This window comes from Pelodiscus sinensis, chromosome 12, assembly GCF_052426305.1.
Source record: "Pelodiscus sinensis isolate ZL-2025 chromosome 12, ASM5242630v1, whole genome shotgun sequence".
NCBI classification, from domain to species: Eukaryota; Metazoa; Chordata; order Testudines; family Trionychidae; genus Pelodiscus; species Pelodiscus sinensis.
Window position 1 is genome coordinate 49,940,840 of NC_143063.1, and position 21,035 is coordinate 49,961,874.

At 60.4% G+C, this 21,035-nt stretch overlaps 2 protein-coding genes across 2 annotated transcripts in view; both read left to right on the forward strand.

Annotated features, from left to right (window-relative positions):
• The window catches only part of SNTB2 (syntrophin beta 2), a 46,358-nt gene extending 40,141 nt beyond the window's left edge, over window positions 1-6,217 (forward strand). The window contains exon 7 of the mRNA XM_075939793.2: window positions 357-6,217. Within this exon, the coding sequence (XP_075795908.1) occupies window positions 357-449 (93 nt within the window). The 3' untranslated portion in view covers window positions 450-6,217. The remainder of the gene's footprint in view (window positions 1-356) is intronic.
• Window positions 6,218-8,825: 2,608 nt separating this feature from the next.
• Window positions 8,826-19,838, forward strand: VPS4A (vacuolar protein sorting 4 homolog A). Its single transcript, XM_075939789.2, has 11 exons — window positions 8,826-8,984; window positions 11,845-11,956; window positions 12,302-12,449; window positions 16,411-16,472; window positions 16,758-16,877; window positions 17,098-17,254; window positions 17,393-17,541; window positions 18,088-18,169; window positions 18,251-18,470; window positions 18,689-18,829; window positions 19,446-19,838. The coding sequence occupies exons 1-11, from the start codon at window positions 8,964-8,966 to the stop codon at window positions 19,545-19,547; spliced, it is 1,314 nt and encodes a 437-aa protein (XP_075795904.1). The 5' UTR covers window positions 8,826-8,963; the 3' UTR covers window positions 19,548-19,838.
• Window positions 19,839-21,035: the final 1,197 nt, after the last annotated feature.

Sequence of the window (21,035 nt, forward strand, 5' to 3'; positions counted from 1 at the left end):
ATGCTGGGAGAACCCCCTTGCTGGCGCCGATCCCTAGCCACTGCAGGGCAGACGTGTTGCTCCCAGGTCCCTGCCGCTCGTGGGAGCCAGACGGAGCAGTGCAGCCTCGTTGGAGATCGCCGGCCCCGGGGCTTTGGGCCCAGCTTCCCCAAGGCCTTTGGGAGGGAGGTCCCTGCGGTGTGAGAATCTCTTGGCAGATGTTGGTCTCTGTGGCTGAGTGGGAGCCGAGCACATGGCTTGGCAGGCCCAGGCTGCTGTCCCGGTCTGTGGGTGTTTGCAGCCTGGTGACTCGGCTGCTCCAAGCAGAGCCTGTGCTACATGGGGGACTGATGGAGTCCATTGTGCTTTCTCTCCAGACCCTGGACCTGCACTCCTGTCCCAAGCCCATTGTGTTTGTGTTGCACACTTTCTTGTCAGCCAAAGTCACCCGCCTGGGACTGCTTGTGTAAGGCACAGGGTCCCAGCAGCAGTGAAGAGCACCTGCCCTGCCCCAGCAGCAAAAAAGCACAAAGTCCCTCCTGCAGTACCAGTGCCTTGCCAGACTGACTCGTGCCAGCACCGTGACAGCATGGAAGGAAGCTCCTGCCCTCCTTTGACCAGAGCCAGAAACTCCGGCCTCTCCACAGTCCCCTGGAACAACTGGAGCTCTGTCACCTGCCTAGAGGATGCTGAGGCCAGGCTGCTGCTGGTACTGAGTGCTAATGGAGGGGAATGTGGCTCTTGCACTCTCCCTTTCCAGCCACTTCTTGGCCGCCGGCAGCTTGGGAGACTGTCCTTCCCGACGCCCCTGGGATTGGATCGTGGTCCCGAAGACTCGGCGTACAGCCGAGCATCTGGCCCTCGCGGCGGCAAGGAGAGAGCCGTTGGCATGGGCTGCGGTGGGGAGCTGCTTAGGGCAGGAACTAGAACCGATCCCTGTGAAGCCATTTTTATCGTTGCCACGTGTGCCTTTGGCGTAGGGGGGTGGAGACAAAGCGCTGCTGGCTCCCGAAGAGCCCCGGCCTCATCTGGGGAGAAGGGAGTCGCTACCGAGTCAGCTGCCGGCTGTGTAGGCGAAGCTGTTCGGTGCAGATCCCCTGTGGAGGGAGGGGGACTCACTGAGAGCTGGTGAATCCCTGCCTCTCCCTCGGCAGTCAGGACACAGTGGGGGAGCACGTGCAGCACGTGGCCCCTTACTGTGGCCTCTGACCCTGGTCACGGAGGGAACTCCGAAGGACTGACCCAGGCTCCGTTGCCACGAAGCCTCCTTCCTGTGGGTCCGTGGTAAGGAAGAGGCCTGTCCGCACTAGCCAGTGGGCGTGGACCCCCCCTGCTGAGTGGGATGGACAGAGATCTGGCTTGCTTTGGGAGCATCCTCAGTACAGAGAGCGCTTGGTGCTGCACTGATGCTTCTGAGGTGCCCCAGTGGCCACATGCCACAGCACAGCTGCCACCTGGCTGGATCCATGGCACAGAGAGGCCGGCTGGTCGCGTGTTCTAGGATGATGCCCGTGTAGGGATGCACACAGCCTTGTGGGGGAGGGGAGTCCTGTGAATGACTTTGAAGTACGTGGGGACAAGGTGGGGGAGAGTCCGGTCAGAGACACTGGGCTTTGTTGGGAGGGGGACCGGCTTTGAAGCCCCACACAGCTGTGTGCATGTTTGCAAGTCCTGTCTCTGGCACAGCCTGACCCTTTCCTGCACCTGCCCTTCTGAAGCGTCTGCGGGGCCCTGGGGAGGCAGGAGATTCGGTGCTTCCTCCTCTGAAGGCAGAGCTAACAAAGGGCTTCGAAAAGCCCCCTCCCAGCACATCACTGGCCTCTTCCCAACAGGACTCAGCTGCCTGAACACAGCCTGGCTCAGAGCTCCCTCTCCTCCTTCCTGCTCTCTCCTGCTTCGGCTGGGCTGGGCCTGTCCGTGGCACCCGGAGCGGAGGGGCTGGGACTCCGGGAGCCTCACTGTGGGCACACAGCAGGTAGCCTAGGCCGTCCTTGGGGCTCTGCTGGCTTCCCTGGAACCTCTGCAGCGCTTGCTGCTGTGCGCATTTGATTGCCAGGGTTAACTCCTGGGGTTCACTGAGTTACCCTTGCGCTGAGCTTTCCAGGCCTGGCCAGAGGGACACTCGACCTACAGACCAGTACGGTAGCCATAGCGGCGCAGACCAACAGCGGTGGGGTGTCCGTTTTGAGAATGCATGAGGTGGACCTGAGAGCGCGCCGCCTTGGACCTGGCCTTCCCCGGGGGGGGGGGGGGGGGTGCAGTGAGAGCACGTTACACTTCCTTTGAGTGAGGGATTTGCCCCGATTTGCAGCAGCTTGCTGAAGCCCCTGGGGAGGGCGGGTTCCTCGCAGAACCCCCGCCCCAGCCTGTGCCCGAGGCTAGCAGCTCACCTCCAAACCCTGTTTGTTTTAGGAGCCAACAAAAGCCAATTGATTGGAATGTATTTGTTAAACACAAATCATGGCAGGTCACAGAATACCTAGAATAGTGTCTTTAAGGGCTGAGTTCTCGCCCAGCACTGGTTGGGGTAGGTGTGTGTCCACCCAACAGCCCGTCTGGTCCATGGACCAATCTGAAGAGTTCTTTTCATGCAAGTCTCTTAAGCTCTTCAGGCTATTTATTTTAGCTGCTCTTAAGGTGGATGTTTGCGCTTCAGTATGATCGAGGCTTGTCGCATCCGTACAGCAAGCACAGGGAAACGTGGAGTCTGCATGGTGGAAAAACCTACTGCCCTGACAGGCCAGTTCAATGCCTCAGTGACTTAGACAGCCTAAAAAGGAATAGATGTTGGACTCCAGAGGGGGGTTAAGCTTTGGACTAGTTATTGAAAATGAAGTAATGGGCTGCAAAGCATCTGGCCTTTTTTACCCACTTAGAGGCTAAGCTAGTTTGGTCTCATGTTAAGACTGAATTAACTTAAATTTGAATTCTGAACAAGGCGCCTCCTTCTGTCCGGAAAACATGGCTTGCTAGGAACCAGGTTTAGGAGGGTTCAGCTGGGGACTATTCACCCCTGTTCTGTAATTACTGGAAGGGCGAGTAGTGTTGGTACCGCCACACCAAATGGGATAGGCCTCGCCCCTCGTATTCCTTCATTCTGCAAGCTAGTGAGCTATGCAAGTCCTGCTATGCCCTGGCTGGTTTCGAGGAGTTAAATATCCCTGAGGATTTCCGGGAAGGATGAAGCACTTTCTCCATTTGGTGCTAACACTGAGGGGTTGAGGGCTTGCTGTTTTAAGCTCGGTGGTAGTCTCTGCTTGTCAGAACTGCTCACGATCTGTACCAAACACCTGGGATTGCCCTGCGGCCTGTGGGGCGAGCACGTTCCAAGTTGCCTGTTGCTAGCAAAGCCCTGGTGGAGGCGGTACCTGAAATGTGAAGCACAGATGTCAAATCCGCCTGCGCAGGATGGATGCTGGCTGACCAGGAGGTTTTCAGCCAGTGTGTTTGGATTTTTGCAGGTGGCTGGGGGAGTGCTTCGTCCTGCCTTGTAGCCACCCAGGGTTGTGTGCCTGGCTCTTTGCACCCAATGTGGCATAGTTACTGTGCAGAAAGGCTCATGCTGCCAGCCTGAAACTCCCCCCACAGTCCCACGGTCCTTCCCAGGCTGTAGAGTGTGAAGAATATGTCAATTGCTTTTGGGCTGTTTGCCACAAAGCCCGAGTTTGACCCTGACTGGCCTCACCAGAGAAACCACTGAGCTGTAAGCCTAGTCCCCAGAGAACCTGTGTCCCCACCAGATCCACCTTCATTCGTTCATCAGCCTCCAAAGGGAAGCCCAGGTCTGTGGATCAAAGGTACTCGGGGAAACTTGCCAGTTTGCACTCGGCCTACATCACCCCAGGGCTGTCTCTTTCCTGCCGAATCTCTGCACCAGTGCCGAATGCGGCAGGGCCCCTGGAACACCACGAGGCATCACTTCCTCTGGAAGCTCGTGTCCTCCTCGTCTTTGAGGTTTCTAATGCTTTAACTGGCTATTGAAAGCAAACTGAATTTGTGATCCTCAAAGCCCCTACTGCCTCAGCTTCTCCCTCGAAGCCTTGAGGTACTCGATTGATCTGCATTGGGCATACACTGAGTGCCTCACGTGGCCTTGTTTGTTCTCCCCTCTTCCCAGAACTTGGGGACCTGCCCTGGGGAAAGGGCTTCGGAATGTCTGCAAGAGATGCTGCGCCTGCCCCCTCCCGCTGCTATGCAAGCCTCCAGAGTTGAGAGGGGCGGTGAGTTGGAAAGCTAGACTAGGCAGCAGGTTTCAAACAAATCAAAGGAAGTATTTCTTCACACAACAGCCAACCTGTGGAACTCCTTGCCAGAGGAGGTGGTGAAGACCAGGACTTTAACAGGGTTCAAAAAGAACTAGCTACATTTACAGCAGTTAGGTCCATCAGTGGCTGTTAGCCAGGGTGGGTAGGAATGGTGGCTCTAGCCTCTGCTGGCCAGAAGCTGGGAATGGGTGGGATCGCTTGATGATTCTGTTCATTCCCTCTGGAGCCACTGGCATTGGCCACTGTGGGCAGACAGGACACTGGGCCAGGTGGACCTTTGGTCTGACCCAGGCTGGCCGCTCTTATGTAGAAAATGCCCCTAGTGGTGCTTCACCTCTTGAGAGCTTGTTACCGCATTCCATATGGAAGGAACACTACTGAGAGGCATCCCAGGTCACCCTTGGAAACCAGAGGGAGGAGAATATCTCTGCTGAGCTTGTGTGTTCTATCTGAATAATAGCAGGCAAGCGGCTTAAATATGGCCCAAGCAGTTTGGTGGTGTGTAATTAACTTGTGACTGGTGCTTGCAGATGATGGTGAATGATCTTACACAAGCGGCATAGACTTTAGAAGTGATCAGGGAATGGAGTTTAGACTGTTCAAAGTCTCCTCATCAATCAATTCCTCCTACCATCTCCCTTAAACAGCACTGGTAGGATTAACTCCCAAAGGTAACGCTGCAGAATCTTCTCAGACCCTTCCACTTTCCCCCACTACATTTCTGTGCTTGGGGTTAATTCACACAACTGAAAGCAGACATTGCCTCCGTGCTTCATTTGTAATGACAAGTGCTGGGGCTCAAGCAGGGTTTTTGACTTTGATAACTGACACAGGAAGCCCAGAGGCACCAGGGCTAGGAACTGCCAAGCCTAGAGCTGCCAGGGCTGCACCCTGGCCCAAATTAAGCACTGGTTGCCTGGTGAGGTGAGTAGCCTCTTTGCATTAGATAATAAGCAATAAAGAAAACAGATGTGCAATTAGTAGAAGCAAATGTTCTTTGTCTGTGGTTCTCACTCCAGGTGCGCGTGTGTTTCATGGGATCCACATGGACTAGAGCATCTTGAAGCACCACAGTGTAGGCTAAGCAAGGGTTCTCTGCAGCAGCTCACCTCCACCTTTTGCCTTTATGCTGTCAGGATTTTGCTATCTGGGTTAATTCTGTTTCTGCTGCTCACCCTGCAGCATCCTGGCCTGCACCACAGGACATCAAAACATTGATTTCACTTTCATGTCTTAGAATTTGGAGGAACTATGCTGGGCTAGTCCTACTTGGCATTAAATATAAATTAATTTGTAATGACATCTCTTTTCTGTCTAAAAGAAAAGAAAATTCCCTTGGCACATCCATGTTTGCAGTGCTCTGTTTCCCTTGTAGCATTTCTGCCTGTCTGAGATCAGCCAGTGTTGGGGATCTCACATGACTACAGAGCATCAGTGTTAAGTTTACAGTTGGGGTAAATAGAGCATTACAAGGCCCAGGTGCCAAAGACAAAAAACCCTGTAGGTGTAAATGGGCTCAGGTCATCTGCAGAATAACTTGCACAGAACCACTACACACAAACTTATTTTTAACCTGTGCAAAGTCTCTGTATGCTGTTTGACATGATAGAATCAAGGCACAGATTAATACTCCCGTGAAAAAACTAAAATAACATGCCACCAAATCTATTTTTGTATTTTGTAGTTCACTATTTATACAATTCTTCCCTCTTGAGGTTTTAACGTCAAACTTTTGGAACTGCCAGGTTATCGATCCAAATAAACCAAGTAGGGAAAGCAGGGGATTTGTGTCTTTTACAATCACGTTAAAGCTTTATATGTACTCTATAAATATAGATACAGACACCCTATTGTCCCTTGAGTTGCATATTAACTGTATAGTATTGTACATTACAATGAAAATGTGACTTAAGGGCAAGTGTAACCTTTATACTGTAAATAACAATAAAGGCTTTTATGCTTTTAGATTTTTATATTTTGACGTCTCTCCATGGACATTTGTTGCCGAATGTGAAAATCTGAGCTAACCACTAGCAGTGCCATGTCCACACTTATCTTCAGACTCTGTGGGAGGGGGCAGGACCAATCAGAACAGAGCACAACGTGGGGCCACGCTTCCCGCATGGAAAGGGGCAGGTGGGGTGGGATGGGATTCTTTCTGAGACAGGGCAAAGGCCTGTGACTGCCTTGGGCGCAGCAGGGTGGTGGCTGGGAAGATCTGGGAGGCCACCTACTATGCACCCAAAGGCTCCGGTAGCGGTTATGCCAGCCAAGATGGAAAACGTTGTTATGGCCACATGCTCAGGAGAGCAAATAAACAGCCAAGCAATGCAGTGATGTGGCAGCCACCTGCCCCTAGGACCAGCCCTGCTGGAAAGGCTGCACTTCTGCCCCGCATGGTTCTGTAGTAAGGGCAGGGGCCTTTGGCAGAACCTCCAGGAGTGGATCATGGACTGGCTTTCCGCAGGCTCAGGTCACTCTCCCTGCAGCCGTTGCATCAAGCTTTTCCTCAGCCCCTTGAGGGGGAGGGGGAAGAGAGAGAGTGTGTCTTTAAATTCTCACAGAGGCACACGCTGGGAGTAGCTGGGACCCGAGGCATTGGCCTACAGCTGTGGGGTTCAAGCTTGTTTTCTCATGACCCAGTTGAAGAAAATAGTTGATGCTCTGGCTTTGGGGGGTACCAGGGCTGGGGCAGGAGGAGGCTACATCCAGTGGCTCCCAGTCAGTCTCCTGGCACTGCAGACCGTGCTGCATCCCAGAAGCAGCCAGGAGCAGGTTCCTGGCCAATGGGAGTGCGGAGCTAGTGCTCGGGGCAGGGACAGTGTGTGAAGCTCTATGCACGCTCTCTTCCTCCCCACCTAGAAGCCAGGCCTATTGCCGGCTGCTTCTGGGGCACAGTGCAGCCTGCAGTGCAGGACAGGCAGGGAGCTGCCTCAACCCCCCGCTGGGCACCTGATCCCCCTGCAGCAACCAGCCCCAGCGCCCCACATCCCACAGTTTGAAAACCACGGGCCTACAGAATTTCGGCCTTAAAGCAGGCCTGGGTGAATGGGGCTGCCCTGATAGGCCCATGGCCCAGGACAGCATCCATTTGTTGCTGTGACTCGGCAGGCAGCCAGCCAGCAGTAGTCGGGGAAGTTATAGGGTCAGCGATGGACTGGTCCGCCTTGCGGAAAGCCTGGGGTGGCTGTATGGGCAGTCGGGTGCTAGCAGGCCAGCGTCACCCACTAGAAGGGGGGGCAGCTCTGCCTAGGAGGTGCCAAAGGCCCTTTGGTGCCCATGAGGCGCTTAAATGGTTGTTAGCACACCAGGCCTGTGGGAAGAAGGGGGCATACGTTCCAGGGGCCCAGCCAGCATGGTTGATGGAGGGGATCTCCGGAGCCAAGGCCGATAGCAGTGAAGTAACGAGTCCACCGCAGAAAAATGAGCACAAAGCTCTGGCCTGTGTCAACAGGAGACAAGTCCCCTCCCTCCCTCCCGGGACTAGGGATGTAACCGCGTAGGCAGTGAACTGAAAAGCGAAAGCGTATAGGTTAATGCTGGAGATGACATGCATCTCCCCACCTTTTAGCAGGCTGGGCAGCTGCCCGGCTTGGGCCGGGTCCAGGACCAACACCTGCTGCAGCTCTGCATTTAAACTGTTAGGAGCCAGGCGGGCGGGCAGTGCGGCTCAGACTGAGTCCAGCTCAGACCCACCTGGAGAGGGGCTGCTGCCACCCCGCACTGCTACCTTTGTACTAGAGGCAGCAGCGCTGGGAGACAGGCAGCCGGTCCGCGAGGGGGGCTGGTTTTTAAACTGTCTCCCCTCACGGACCAGTTCCTGATAGAGGCAGCAGTGTGGGTGGCAGGGGGCTGCGTGCAAGTGGGGCTGGAGCGCGCTGGCTGCCGGCCCCACCCCCGGGCACCATAGAACAGCTGAGTAACGCTAAGAATTCATGAGGTTACTCGACTATTCAGTTAACCGACATTTCACATCCCCTGGGCCCTGGCCAGGGAAACCGGTAGCCAAGAGCCGCAGGAGGCCCAGAGAGCAAAGTGCTGCTGGCACAGGTGGGGCCCGGCCTGGCTGGAGCAGCAGAGGTGGCCATGGGGCGCTCTGGATCCCCGCCGCTCGGGCGGGCTCAGCCGCGACCCGGCCAGAGGGCTCCAGGCGGAGCCGCGTGAGACGGTCCCGGGCAGCCCCGCGGCGCCTGGACACTCGCCCCGCGGCCGGGCGCAGGGGCCAGCGGGTCCCTCGGAGCTCACAGGCCCCCCCTCGGGCGAGGCTGGAATAGTGGGCCTGGCCCCTAGGCACCTGCAGGCGGGGGGGGGCACGGGCCCGGCGGGGGGGTCAGGGGGGCCCTGCGGGCGGGGGGGGGCACGGGCCCGGCGGGGGGGGTCAGGGGGGCCCGGCGGGCGGGGGGGGACACGGGCCCGGCGGGGGGGTCAGGGGGGCCCTGCGGGCGGGGGGGGGAGGGGGCCCTGCGGGGGGGGGGGACGGGCCCGGCGGGGGGGTCAGGGGGGCCCTGCGGGCGGGGGGGGACATGGGCCCGGCGGGGGGGTCAGGGGGGCCCTGCGGGCGGGGGGGGGGCCACGGGCCGGGGGGCGGCAGTTCCGGGCGCGGCCGGCAGAGGGCCCCGCTCGCTCCCCGCGTCGCAGCTGCGCGGCCGGTGGCTCCGGTTCGGTGCCGCCGCCTCCTCCCGCCCGAGCCGGACCCAGGCCCCGGGCCCCGGCGATGAAATGACAACGAACACCCTGCAGGTAGCGCGGGACCCGGGACCCCCCCGGCCCCCCCCGCCCCGCCTCCCCCCGCCTGCCCCCCCGCGGGCCCCCCCTCTCCCCCCGGCCTAACGCCCGCCCGAGCCGCTCCGGGCCGCGGGAAGCCTCCCGGCTGCGCCAGGCCCCTGGGCCCCGCGTCCGCCCCGGCCCGGCCTGCGGGGGGAGGCCAGAGGAGGAGCCAAGGCCCCAGCCCCAGACTCCCTGACCAGTCCTAGGCCGCCCCCCCACTTCCTGCCCTAGTTTCCCCCCCCCCAGGCTCCCCCCCCCGCTCCCGGCCCCAGCCCCCCCCCCCCCCCGCTCCCTGCCCGGCCCCAGCCCCCCCCCCCGGCTCCCTGCCCGGCCCCAGCTCCCCCCCCCAGCTCTCCCCCCCCGCTCCCTGCCCGGCCCCAGCCCCCCCCCCCGGCTCCCTGCCCGGCCCCAGCTCCCCCCCCCAGCTCTCCCCCCCCGCTCCCTGCCCGGCCCCAGCCCCCCCCCCGGCTCCCTGCCCGGCCCCAGCTCCCCCCCAGCTCTCCCCCCGCTCCCCCCGGCCCCAGCCCCCCCCCCGGCTCCCTGCCCGGCCCCAGCCCCCCCGGCTCTCCCCCCCCTCCCTGCCCGGCCCCAGCCCCCCCCCCCGGCTCCCTGCCCGGCCCCAGCTCCCCCCCAGCTCTCCCCCCCCGCTCCCTGCCCGGCCCCAGCCCCCCCCCCCGGCTCCCTGCCCGGCCCCAGCTCCCCCCCAGCTCTCCCCCCCCGCTCCCTGCCCGGCCCCAGCCCCCCCCCCGGCTCCCTGCCCGGCCCCGCTCCCCCCCCCTCTCCCCCCCCCGCTCCCTGCCCGGCCCCAGCCCCCCCCCCCCCGGCTCCCTGCCCGGCCCCAGCTCCCCCCCAGCTCTCCCCCCCCCGCTCCCTGCCCGGCCCCAGCTCCCCCCCCCCCGCTCCCTGCCCGGCCCCAGCTCCCCCCCCCCCCGCTCCCTGCCCGGCCCCAGCCCCCCCCCCCCCGGCTCCCTGCCCGGCCCCAGCCCCCCCCCCCCCGCTCCCTGCCCGGCCCCAGCCCCCCCCCCCGGCTCCCTGCCCGGCCCCAGCCCCCCCCCCGGCTCCCTGCCCGGCCCCAGCCCCCCCCCCCGGCTCCCTGCCCGGCCCCAGCCCCCCCCCCGCTCCCTGCCCAGCCCCCTCCCCCCCCGGCCCCCCCCCCGCTCCCTGCCCGGCCCCAGCCCCCCCCCCCCCCGGCTCCCTGCCCGGCCCCAGCCCCCCCCCCCCACCTGCCCAGCCCCAGGTGTGGGCTCCCCGGAAGCGGGGCGGTGGGGGGCTGCAGGCTCTTGGGAGCTCGTTGCCATAGGAATTGGGCCTGTTTTGCCAGCGCCCGCGTAGCCCATCAGAGGCAGATGCCCCTGGCCCCGCGGCCCGGGGGTCTTGTGCATGCAGGGTGGACAGCGGTGCCTGGCAGCAGCTGTTGTGTGTTGGCTGTTGGCTGTGCCCGTAGGGCCGAGCCAGGCCAGGCTGGGCCATGCGACCCCTGCCTTTCTCGCTGGCGTTGGGCACAGCCGTGGCCCAGGGCAGCGCTGGGACCTGGGCCCGGGTCTCGCTCGCTGCGGCAGATTTAGATGTGAGACTGAGGATCGCTCTGCCTTGGCATGCCACGGCCGCCCGCTCTGGGGACCGGCAGCCTCTCCCGACACAGCGCCTAGCGAGAGGGGACTATGGGCAGGCGTTTCGCTTTCCTGTCCCCCTGGGGTGACTCTCGCCAAGTGAGCTCTGCTGCCTAGGGGTGGTGGGCGGTCAGCCCCAGTGTTTGTATCGTGCCACCTGGGCCCTGACTGACTTTCTTTTCTACCAAAACGCTGGCACCAGTAGGAGCCCTCAAGCTGTGCTTCTCAACTGGGGGTCCACAGGAACATTGTCCAAAGTCACGCGGCGTGGGCAGGCACCAAAAATCTGTTAGTAAGAAATCCATTTCAAGCCAAAACGTTCCTTCTCTGCTCTTTTGTGTCATGGCTCCAAAAGGAGGTGGGCCACGACAGTGTTTTGATTGGCCTGGTGGTCTGTGGACTGAAACGAGTTGAGAACCACTGCCCTAAAGCGAGGGGAAGGTGCCTAGGACAGTGTTACGTACCCCCCTCCCCGCACAAGGACGGCTGTAGAGGCTGAACCTCTCTACTCCAGCACTCTCTGGGCCAGAAACATCCGTGGCCCGGCATGATTTGAGTGAGCTGGACGTCCACGTGTGTGCCCAAGTTTCCTGCGGTCCCATAGTCTGTCCACAGCCACCAGGCCTGGCTCTCAGTGCTCTGTGCTGCTATTTAGCTCGAATTTACCTCCATGTCTTCTAAGAGCCCAGCGGGCCGTGGCAGTGCTGGTGATGCTGCCAGACAATACTGGCCTCCCGTGGCCTGGAAAATTCTGTTTCAGAGCCGGTCAGGTCCCAAGGATGCTGGACTAGGGAGGTTCAACCCGTACTGATCTAACCAGGGTAACTCCGCGTACGGGAGCTGTCCTGCTCTCCCTAAACAGGGGCTGCAACTTTTGTATGTGGACAGGGCTTGCCCAGTGCATGTTTCTCTGCCCTTGCCCGGTAGTGGCGGTTAAAGGTCCCAGTGGCACAGGCCCAGCCTACTTGTGCTGCTCTGCGTGGCAACAGAGGTGCGCTCTGGGCCTGGATTTTGCTCCCTGGAACCGGTGGCTTTGCCCAGTCCAGGACCTGTGTGTGTTTTGTGGGTCGTGTCTGAGCAGAAGGCTCATTTGAGAGACAGGTGATGGCTCCAAGGGTGTGAGTGGCCTGTTACCTCGGTGGGAAGCTCTTCCCTCTTACATTGCGAGCTCCCTCGGTGTCCCGGGGCGGCTGGGTCACCGGAGCTGGGGTCTCACCTTGCAGAAAGCCATTGATCTGGTAACAAAAGCAACGGAGGAGGATAAGGCCAAGAACTATGAGGAGGCGCTGCGGCTGTACCAGCATGCTGTGGAGTACTTCTTACATGCCATCAAGTGTGAGTCTGTCCCCTCTCCCCTGCACAGCATTCCCTTGCTACTCCTCTGAGATCCATTTTCCTCTCCCGCCTGCTGGGAGGCAGGCCTGCCCAAAATAGCCCATCCCCAGAGAGATCAGCCTGCACCTGCTGCTGAGCCAGGTGGCCAGCTGAGATCCCCCAGTGCATGATCTAACATGGGGCTGGGCTCACAACCCGGACCTCGCTGTGGGATGGTCCCAAGGGAGGAGGCGCTTGGGGTGTCTCGTGGCCATTCTCCATCGCCGGCCACCACGGGGCAACGTGCGGTAGGCTCACCCCACCCCTGCTGGGACAGCTGCTCACAGTGTCTCGCATGCCTGGCAGACGAGGCTCACAGCGACAAGGCGAAGGAGAGCATCCGGGCGAAGTGCGTGCAGTACCTGGACCGGGCGGAGAAGCTGAAGGATTATCTACGCAGCAAAGACCGACAAAGCAAGAAGCCCGTCAAGGAGTCTCAGAATGACAGCAAGGGGTACGTGCGCCGGGGCTGTGGCCTGGTGTGCCTACGGCAGCCCTGGCTGGGAATGCAGACCGGTGTTGAGGTGGCTGACAGGCTCAGGGAAGGAGAACATCTGAGTGGTGCAGAGGGAAACCGTCCCATACTTGGGCTCCTCCTTCCAGCTGAGGACACCGCTCTGGGTGGGGGGGACTCCAGTCCTTAGGAAAAAGCAGGCGTTGGCAATCAGGGGTTCGATCATTGGAGACAGAGACAGGTGGGTTTGCCATGGCCGGGAGAACTGCACAGTGACTTACCTGCCTGGTGCGAGGGTTGCGGATCTTTCAAGACCTCTGGACGGACTTGTGCGTAGTGCTGGGGAGGAGCCGGCGGATGCGGCACATGTAGGTCCCAGTGGCATAGGGAAGGGCGGGAGAGAGATCTGCAGGGGCCACGTTTAGGTAAGAGATCGAAATCCTGGATCTCCATGGCTGTGTTCTCTGAAGTGCTTCCAGTTCCACGCACAGGGCCGGAGAAAGGCAGAACTGCAGGGTCGCAAGGCGTGGATGAGACGATGTAGGGAGGAGGGGTTTAGATTTATGGGCTCCACCTAAACCAAAATGGAACCAGACTGCTGGCTCTTAGCATTCGAAAGGTTGCTAAACTAAGGGCTAGGGAAAGTCGAAGGAGCGTGTGGTTCGTAGAGATATCTCTCAGGACAATGTCTGTAAAAGGAGATTCTCTGTGTCCTAGTGAAGATGATCAAATATGGGTAGGATCTGATGAGAAACTGCCAAAGGAAGAGTCCCATCCAATCACATCATGCAGTGGCAGACAACTCAACAGTGACGAGTTTTTAAAATGCTAATGTACAGACACTAGGAGTCTAAACACTAAGATGGGTGAACTAGCCTGCCTCGTTGAATGAGGATATTGATGTAACAGGCATCACAGCAGCTCGGTGGAATGAGGATAATCAATGGGACAGTCGTAGCAGGGTACAAAATACACTGGAAGGACAGAGCAGGCCATGCTGGTAGGTGGGTGAAAGAAACATAGAATCAAATGAAATAAAAATCTGAAATGAACCAAACTCTTCCGTAGCGTCTGCGTGGATGGTAATTCCATGCTCTAATAACACGAATCTAGCAGTGGGGATCTGAGCAGGATGGTGCCAGAGACTGTGAAATGCTCAGGGAGGTGGGAGAGGCTATTAAAATAACACACTCAGTAATAATAGGGGGTTTCAGCTGTCCCTGTATTGACTGGGGACCTGTCCCCTCAGGGCGGGATGTGGAGAGACAATTTCTTGGCACCTTAAATCACTGCTTCTTGGCGCAGCTAGTCGTAGGACTCCCAAGAGGAGAGGCAGTTCTTGACTTAGTCCTAATTGGGGCACAGGGTCTGGTCCAAGAGGCGACTGTAGCTGGATTGCTGGGTCATAGAAACCATAATATAATTACATGTAAAACTGCCGGGGCGGGGAAAGCTCCACAGCAGCCCGGCACGGTGGCAGTAACTGTCAGAAAGGGGGATGCCACGCACAAGAGGAAGTTGGTTAAGCCGAGATGGAAAGGTACTCTGCCTAACGGGAAACCCCTGCAAGTGTATGGAAGCTTTCTGAAGACACCACGATAGAGGGTCCACTGAAATGTAAAAAACCTAGTGAGAGAACCAAAAAAGTGCCACCGGGGCTAACCACCGAAGTAGAAGCAGCAGAGAGAGCCCAAAAGGCGTCCTTAGAAAGTGGATGGAAAGGAGCATAAACTCTGGCCAATGAAGTGTAAAAATATCATTAGGAAGGCCCAAAAGCATTTGAGGAATAGCTGGCCCAGAGCTTCAGAAAGTAATAGTGAAAACCCAAACCTGGCAGTACATCAGAAGCAGGAAACCTGCTAAACAGCCAGTGTGGACGCTCAAGATGCTAAAGGACAACAAGCCCGTCGCGGAGAAACTCCCTGAATTCTGTGCATTGGTCATTGTGGCTGAGGATGCGAGGGAGATGCCCAGACCTGAGCCATTCTTTTTAGGTGACAAATCGGAGGAATTGGCCCAGGTGGAGGTGTCACTAGCCGAGGTTTGGGAACAAATTGAGAAACAGCAACAAGTCCCCAGGACCAGATGGCATTCACCCAGGAGTTCTGAAAGAACGCAAATGTGAAATTGCGGAAAGGTTAGCTGTGGTTTCTAACCTATCCAAGTCGTCTTCTGTGCCAAATGCCTGGAGGATAGCTAGTGTGACCATGTTTAAAAGGCTCCAGAAGTGACCCTGGCAATTACAGACCAGTAAGTCTGACTTCACTACCAGGCAAACTGGTCGAAATGATAAAGAACAGAATTGTTAGCCATGGAGATGAATGTAATTTGCTGGAGAAGAGTCAGTATGGTTTTTGTAAGGGGAAAGGATGCCTTACTAATCTAGAGCTCTCTGAGGGTGTCAGTAAGCATATGGACTGGGGATCCAGTGGATATACCATGCCTAGATTTCCTGAAAGTCTTTGAGCAAAGTGAGCTGTCATGGGATAGGAGGGAAGGGCCTCTCATGGACTGGGTCAGTTTTCAGACTGGAGAGAGGGGGCAGCTGGCAGTGCCAGGCCCAATCCCATTCAGCATTCATAAGTGATCTGGAGAAAGGGGTAAACAGTGAGGTGGCAACATTTGCAGATGACACTAAACTGCTCGAGATAGTTAAGCCCCACGCAAGCTGTGAAGAGCTTCCAGAGGATCTCACAAAACTAGGTTATTGGGCAACAAATTGGCAGATGAATTTGAATGTTGACAAATGCAACGTGATGCGCATTGGAAAACGTCACCCCAACTCCACATATACAACGGTGGGGTCTAAATGAGCTGTTACCACTTCGGAGAGAGCTCTTGGGGGTCCTTGTGGAGAGTTCTCTGAAAACAACTCTTCCGACTGCTGAGTGGATAACAGAACGCTGGGAGTCAGGAAGAGTAAGACAGTGCATATCGTATTGCCTGGGTGTAAATGCATGGTATGTCCTTAACTTGAATGCTGTGAGCACATGTGGTTGCCTCATCTCAAAAAATATATGGGAATTGGAAAAAGTTCAGCGAATGGCAACCAAAATGACGAGGGGTTTGGAATAGCTTTTGCGTGAGGAGAGATTAATAAGAATGGGACTTTTCAGCTTGGAAAAGAGATGACGAAGGGGGGATAAGATAGAGGTCTAGAAAATCATGACTGGTGTGGAGGAAGCAGGTACAAAGTGTTATTTACTCCTTTCCATAACACAAGAACTAGGGCTCACCAATTGCAATGAATAGGCAGCGGGTTTAAAACAAACAAGGAAGTTTTTCTTCTCACGATGCACAGTCCACCTGTGGAACTCCTTGCCAGAGGATGTTGTGAAGAGCAGGACTTTAACAGGGTTCAGAAAAGAGCTAGATAAGTTCATGGAGGTTAGAAGTTGGGAATGGGTGAGGAGATGGATCACTCCATGGTCACTTGTAGTTCATCCCCTCTGGACGAGTCAGTCAACCTGGGTGAGTCATACAGTCTTGTGAGGGTTTCCTTTGGAGAAAGCCTGCTCCAGGGGTAAACAGCAGGGCTGAGGACGAAATGGAGAAGATGCAGCTGCCTTTGTAGTCTTGCCGTACAGCCAGGATCTCCTTTGTCCTGACGCTGGCCGGCAGCCTTAGAGCTCTGCCCAGGCCCTGCTGTGTTTGCAGGTGCGCCACCTGCCTTCTCTCAGCGGGTCCGTGGGGCAGCTCGTGCCCCGTGACGGGCTCCAGCGCACCAGCCGTGTCACTCTCAGTGCACAGCGACATGCATAGAGAAACGGCTCAGATGAGCCCCACTGCGGTGTTCCCATAGGGGTAATACCCTGCAGCAGCCCCCAGATTCCCCCCGGCAGCTCCTGTTGGGGCTGGCCCTGTGAGGCTGGGTCCCTTGTGGTGTGGCCAGGCCAGCTCCTCCCCCCTCCCCTGGTAGCGGGACCCAGGGCCTCACTGTGACTCCATGGCCTCTCCGCAGGAGCGACAGCGACAGCGAGGGCGAGAACCCTGAGAAGAAGAAGCTGCAGGAACAGCTGATGGGTAAGAGGCCTGGGAGGCAGAGCCCCGGGGGAAGGAAGGGGAGGGGGGCAGGTAGGGAGCCTGGCACTGCTTGGTCCGCTCCTGGAGGGGGTGAGGGGCCACTGGGCCGGCTCCGCTGTGACAGGCACTGGGCAGGGCTGGAGACTCGTGAGCCCTGGTGAAAAGGAGACACCCCCTTCCCCCCGAGCGTGGCCGCCGGGCCCCGGAAAGCAGCCTGGCCGGGCTGGTGCTGCGCGGGGGCAGGGTGGTCTCTGCCCGCTCGGGACAGCTGCCGTCCTCTTGCAGGCGCCGTAGTGATGGAGAAGCCGAACGTGCGGTGGAACGACGTGGCCGGGCTGGAGGGCGCCAAGGAGGCCCTGAAGGAGGCCGTCATTCTACCCATCAAGTTCCCACACTTGTTCACAGGTGAGGGGGCGGGGGGCCGCACGGAGACCACAGCCTGGCCCCGGCAGGGCCCAGAAACCCCCCGGCCAGCGCCCGGGCAGCAGCGTGGCTGGGGCAGAGGCCTGGCGCAGGGAAGCCCCGTGGCGTGCGCTGGAGCCCAGCAGCTCTGTCCCCGCCATGCGGAGCCGGCTCTGCCCAGGCCCGGTGTGGGGGAGCCTGCTCAGTGCGTGGCATGTTGCAGGTAAACGCACTCCCTGGCGCGGGATCCTGCTCTTCGGGCCCCCGGGCACGGGCAAGTCCTACCTGGCCAAGGCCGTGGCCACCGAGGCCAACAACTCCACCTTCTTCTCCGTCTCCTCCTCGGACCTGATGTCCAAGTGGCTGGGGGAGAGCGAGAAGTAAGTCGGCGGCGGTGACGGTCGGGGGAGCTCCCTGCCTGCGGCCCCCGGGGGCTGGTCCTCGCTCCGCCCCTCGGGGCACGGCGGGGGCGGGGAGGCTGCCCGCCCCTCGGTGCTGAGCCCCCGTCTTTGCCCCAGGCTGGTGAAGAATCTCTTTGAGCTGGCCCGGCAGCACAAACCCTCCATCATCTTCATCGACGAGGTGGATTCCCTGTGCGGCTCCCGCAACGAGAACGAGAGCGAGGCCGCCCGCAGGATCAAGACGGAGTTCCTGGTGCAGATGCAGGGTGGGTGGGGCTGGCGCCGGGCGGGCGGGGAGCTGCTGTGCCCTCGGCAGAGGCGGGCGAGCCTGGGCCGGGACCTGGCAGCGGCAAGTCGCACCCGTGGGGACCGGCCCGGACGAGGCGCCGCTGGACCCTGCCAGCAGGGGGAGCGAAAGGGGCAGCTGCCCGGGCCTGGCAGTGGTGGCCGGAGCCCTGGGCCCTTCACATTGCCAGTGGCAGCAGCAGCCACAAAAGCCTAGGTGGGCGAGTCTGATCCCTGGCTCCGCCCCTTCTGCCTGAGGCCCCGCCCCTTCCAGGGCCCTGGACTCCAGCCATCCCAGGCTGCCTGTTGGTCCTTGCCCTGCTCGCCCCCTTTGACTGAGGGCAGATGCGAAGGGTCTGTCATGGCTCTGCCGCTGGCTGAGCCCTTCCCCCACAGTCCCCCCCCCAAGACCCCTCCCCTCTGTGTGACTGGGGCCCGGGAGGCAGGGCGGCGGTCCAGCCCCGGGGCCCACAGGACGCGCTCTCCAGCCGGGCCTGTGCCCTGAGGCTCGCTCTCTGTCTCGGCAGGTGTCGGCAATAACAACGACGGGACCCTGGTGCTGGGGGCCACGAACATCCCCTGGGTCCTGGACTCGGCCATTAGACGAAGGTGAGTGGGGCCGGGCCCAGCAGGCTGCTCCCGGCCGGAGGGGGGCTGGGCTGCTCACCGCCCTGCCTGCTCCCTGCCCAGGTTTGAGAAGCGCATCTACATCCCGCTGCCGGAGGAGGCGGCCCGCGCCCAGATGTTCCGGCTGCACCTGGGGAACACGCCCCACAGCCTGACGGAGGCCAACATCCACGAGCTGGCCAGGAAGACGGACGGCTACTCGGGAGCCGACATCAGCATCATTGTGCGCGACGCCCTCATGCAGCCCGTCCGCAAGGTGCAGTCGGCCACGCACTTCAAGAAGGTGAGAGCACCCGCCCCTCCCCCGCCTAGGGCTCCGGCACCCGCCCCTCCCCCGCCTAGGGCTCCGGCACCCACCCCACCCCCACCCAGGGCTCTCGCACCTGAGTCTGGGGCTGCTGGCCTGCAGGGGCGGGGTCCTGCACTCTGAGCTCCTCGCTGCGTCCTCAGGCCCCTCTGTTAGGAGTCAGCCTGGGGCGTGTCCCCTCTGGCCTGTTGCAGGTGCGAGGCCCGTCTCGAACCAATCCCAGTGTAACCGTTGACGACCTCCTGACCCCATGCTCGCCAGGAGACCCCGGGGCCATTGAGATGACTTGGATGGAGGTGCCGAGTGACAAACTGCTGGAGCCAGTGATCTCCATGGTGAGTAGCTCGCCTGCACCACCAGAGCCCCTGGGGGCAGCCAGCCTCGCTCTGCCCCCCACCCTCCACTGGGGCTGCGGGGCGGTGCTGTCCTGCGCACAGCCCCCCCATCCCACCAGAGCTGGATGGGCCTGGTGAAATGAGTAGCCTCAAATAATTACCCTGTTGTCAGTAGGCTCCAGAGTCAACCCGTGCAGGGAAAGGGGCAGTTGGCAGCTGAGAGCAATTGCTTGTTCCTCCTGCCTACAGCTGGCCCCTGGGGAAGGCCTGGCTCAGTGCTTGCTGCCCCCTCGATTCTGCTGAGAGCTGGGGGAGGGCAGGGGAGCCCCAGAACAGCCCAGGGCCCCCATGCTGGTTGGAGGAGGAAAGGGAGGGTGCTGAGCCAGCTGTCCCAGGGGACACTGGGGAATGCCTGGAGCTGGAGGTCACCAGTGACCAGGCGAACCCCAGTCCGGCTCCCAGGCCTCCGTTCCATGCACCTGCCCTGGGGGAGCCAGGCCTGTGGTTCGGGACAGGAAGGTGCTAGCTCCAAGCCTCGCCAGGGGTGTGGAGGGCAAAGCGACGCGGACGCGGGGGCTGCCCGTTGGCCTCAGCCGCCCTGTGCCCTTGTTTGCAGTCAGACATGCTGCGCTCGCTGGCCACCACCCGCCCCACCGTGAATGCGGAGGACCTCCTGAAGGTGAAGAAATTCTCAGAGGACTTTGGACAGGAAGGTTAACCGCTTCCGCCGGGGTGGGGGCTGGGCTGGGCTGGCCGGGCGCGCCTTGCGGTGGATGCTTGCGGTGCCCCAGTGCCGGCGGGCGGACGGTGCCAAGCAGGGGCTGTTCGGCTCACGACTCAGCCCGCCTCGCGGCCCCCGCTGGGACGTGACAGCAGCCCCGCCGTCAGCCCGGCACAGTCCCCTCCCCGGGTGTCCCGACTCTTCCTGCTTTTTTTTTAATTATTTTTTTTAACTTAATGCTGCTTGTTTTGTCTCGTTTATACAAAAATAAAAATGATCCAAAAGCTGCGCCGGCACAAACATAGAAGTGATTCGGGGCCACCCAGCCAGCGAGGCGACGCTCCCATGGGACGGACAAGGCTCTGGCCGAGGCTCGGGGGCCTGGCTCCCCTCCCCAGCAGTGGCCGGCGCTGCCAGAGGAGACAGATGTGGACGCACAGCTGGGCGGGGCTGCCTTCGCTCCAGGGAGGCCCTGAGTGTCGCATCTCCTGGGCTGGCTGCTGCCTGTTGCCTGTTGCCTGCTACTCAGGCAGTTCGTGGCTGGGCAGAGCGCTGCTGCTGACCCGGGGCCTGGCACTGCCCTTACGATGGAGACCCTGCCTCACGCCCTCTCCCCGGCCGCAGGGCCTCTCCTGCCTGCTGCTGCCAGCCAGCAGGAGCCTGCTCTTCCCTCCCCCCCGCCTGAGCTCTCTGTTTTCCTGAGTGCAGCCCCCTGGTCCCAGCTGGGTGGCTGAGCCCTCCACGGCGGGCCTTGCCGCAGAGCCCCAGGCGTGCAGCTGCCCTCCCTTGCTGGCAGCAGGAGTGTGGCTGAATATCGGGCAAGGGGAGGGTGGTGCTGAGAGCTTGATCCTGCTCCCTGCTGGGCTGTTCTCCTGTAAGAGCCCAGTGACCGGCTCAGTCTGAGCTAAGCCCCCCCGGCCCTGCTGGGTGCTCTGGGGCCAGGGGGCAAGGCCCGTTCCCCCCCCAGCCATCCCTGTGGCAGGAGCAGGGACCTGCTGCACTGGGGCTGGATGTGCCTGCAGGACAAGCTGCCAGAGGGGGGCAGTTCCTGGGGCTGCTGCTCAGTGCAGACTGGTACCTTGGTGCCCCTTCCCAGCCCAGGGCCTGGCAGAGCAGCTGGCCCGAGCCCCTCCTGGTCTGCGCTTCCAGGTGCCTGTTCTGCCCTGCCCCTCCAGGCAAAGCTTCCCCCGTCTGTGGCCAGGGTGGAATCTCAGCCCTAGAGGGGTTTAAGTCCCTGTGGGGGTTGGTCCTGCCTTTGGCAGGGGATTCGCTGCCTCTTGAGGGCTCTGCCAGCCCTGGGCTTGTGATCCGTCTGAGCAGGCCTGCGGGGGGCAGGTGCCCAGGGGGAAAGAGCCAGGTGACTGCTGCATGTGAACCAAAGCCCCGGGTAGGGCCATGGGCTGCTGTCCCAGGCCGGGCTCTGAGGTCCCCTTGCTGCCTGTGGGGGTCAAGCCATGCACGGCATGGGCCAGAGCAGCAGCCTGC

Excerpts from the sequence above, each read along its gene's own strand:
- VPS4A (XM_075939789.2), top strand. The coding sequence starts at position 8,964 with ATGACAACGAACACCCTGCAG. Across the intron at positions 8,985-11,844 it reads TGACAACGAACACCCTGCAG|AAAGCCATTGATCTGGTAAC; the intron begins GTAGCGCGGGAC and ends CTCACCTTGCAG. Across the intron at positions 12,450-16,410 it reads TCTCAGAATGACAGCAAGGG|GAGCGACAGCGACAGCGAGG; the intron begins GTACGTGCGCCG and ends GCCTCTCCGCAG.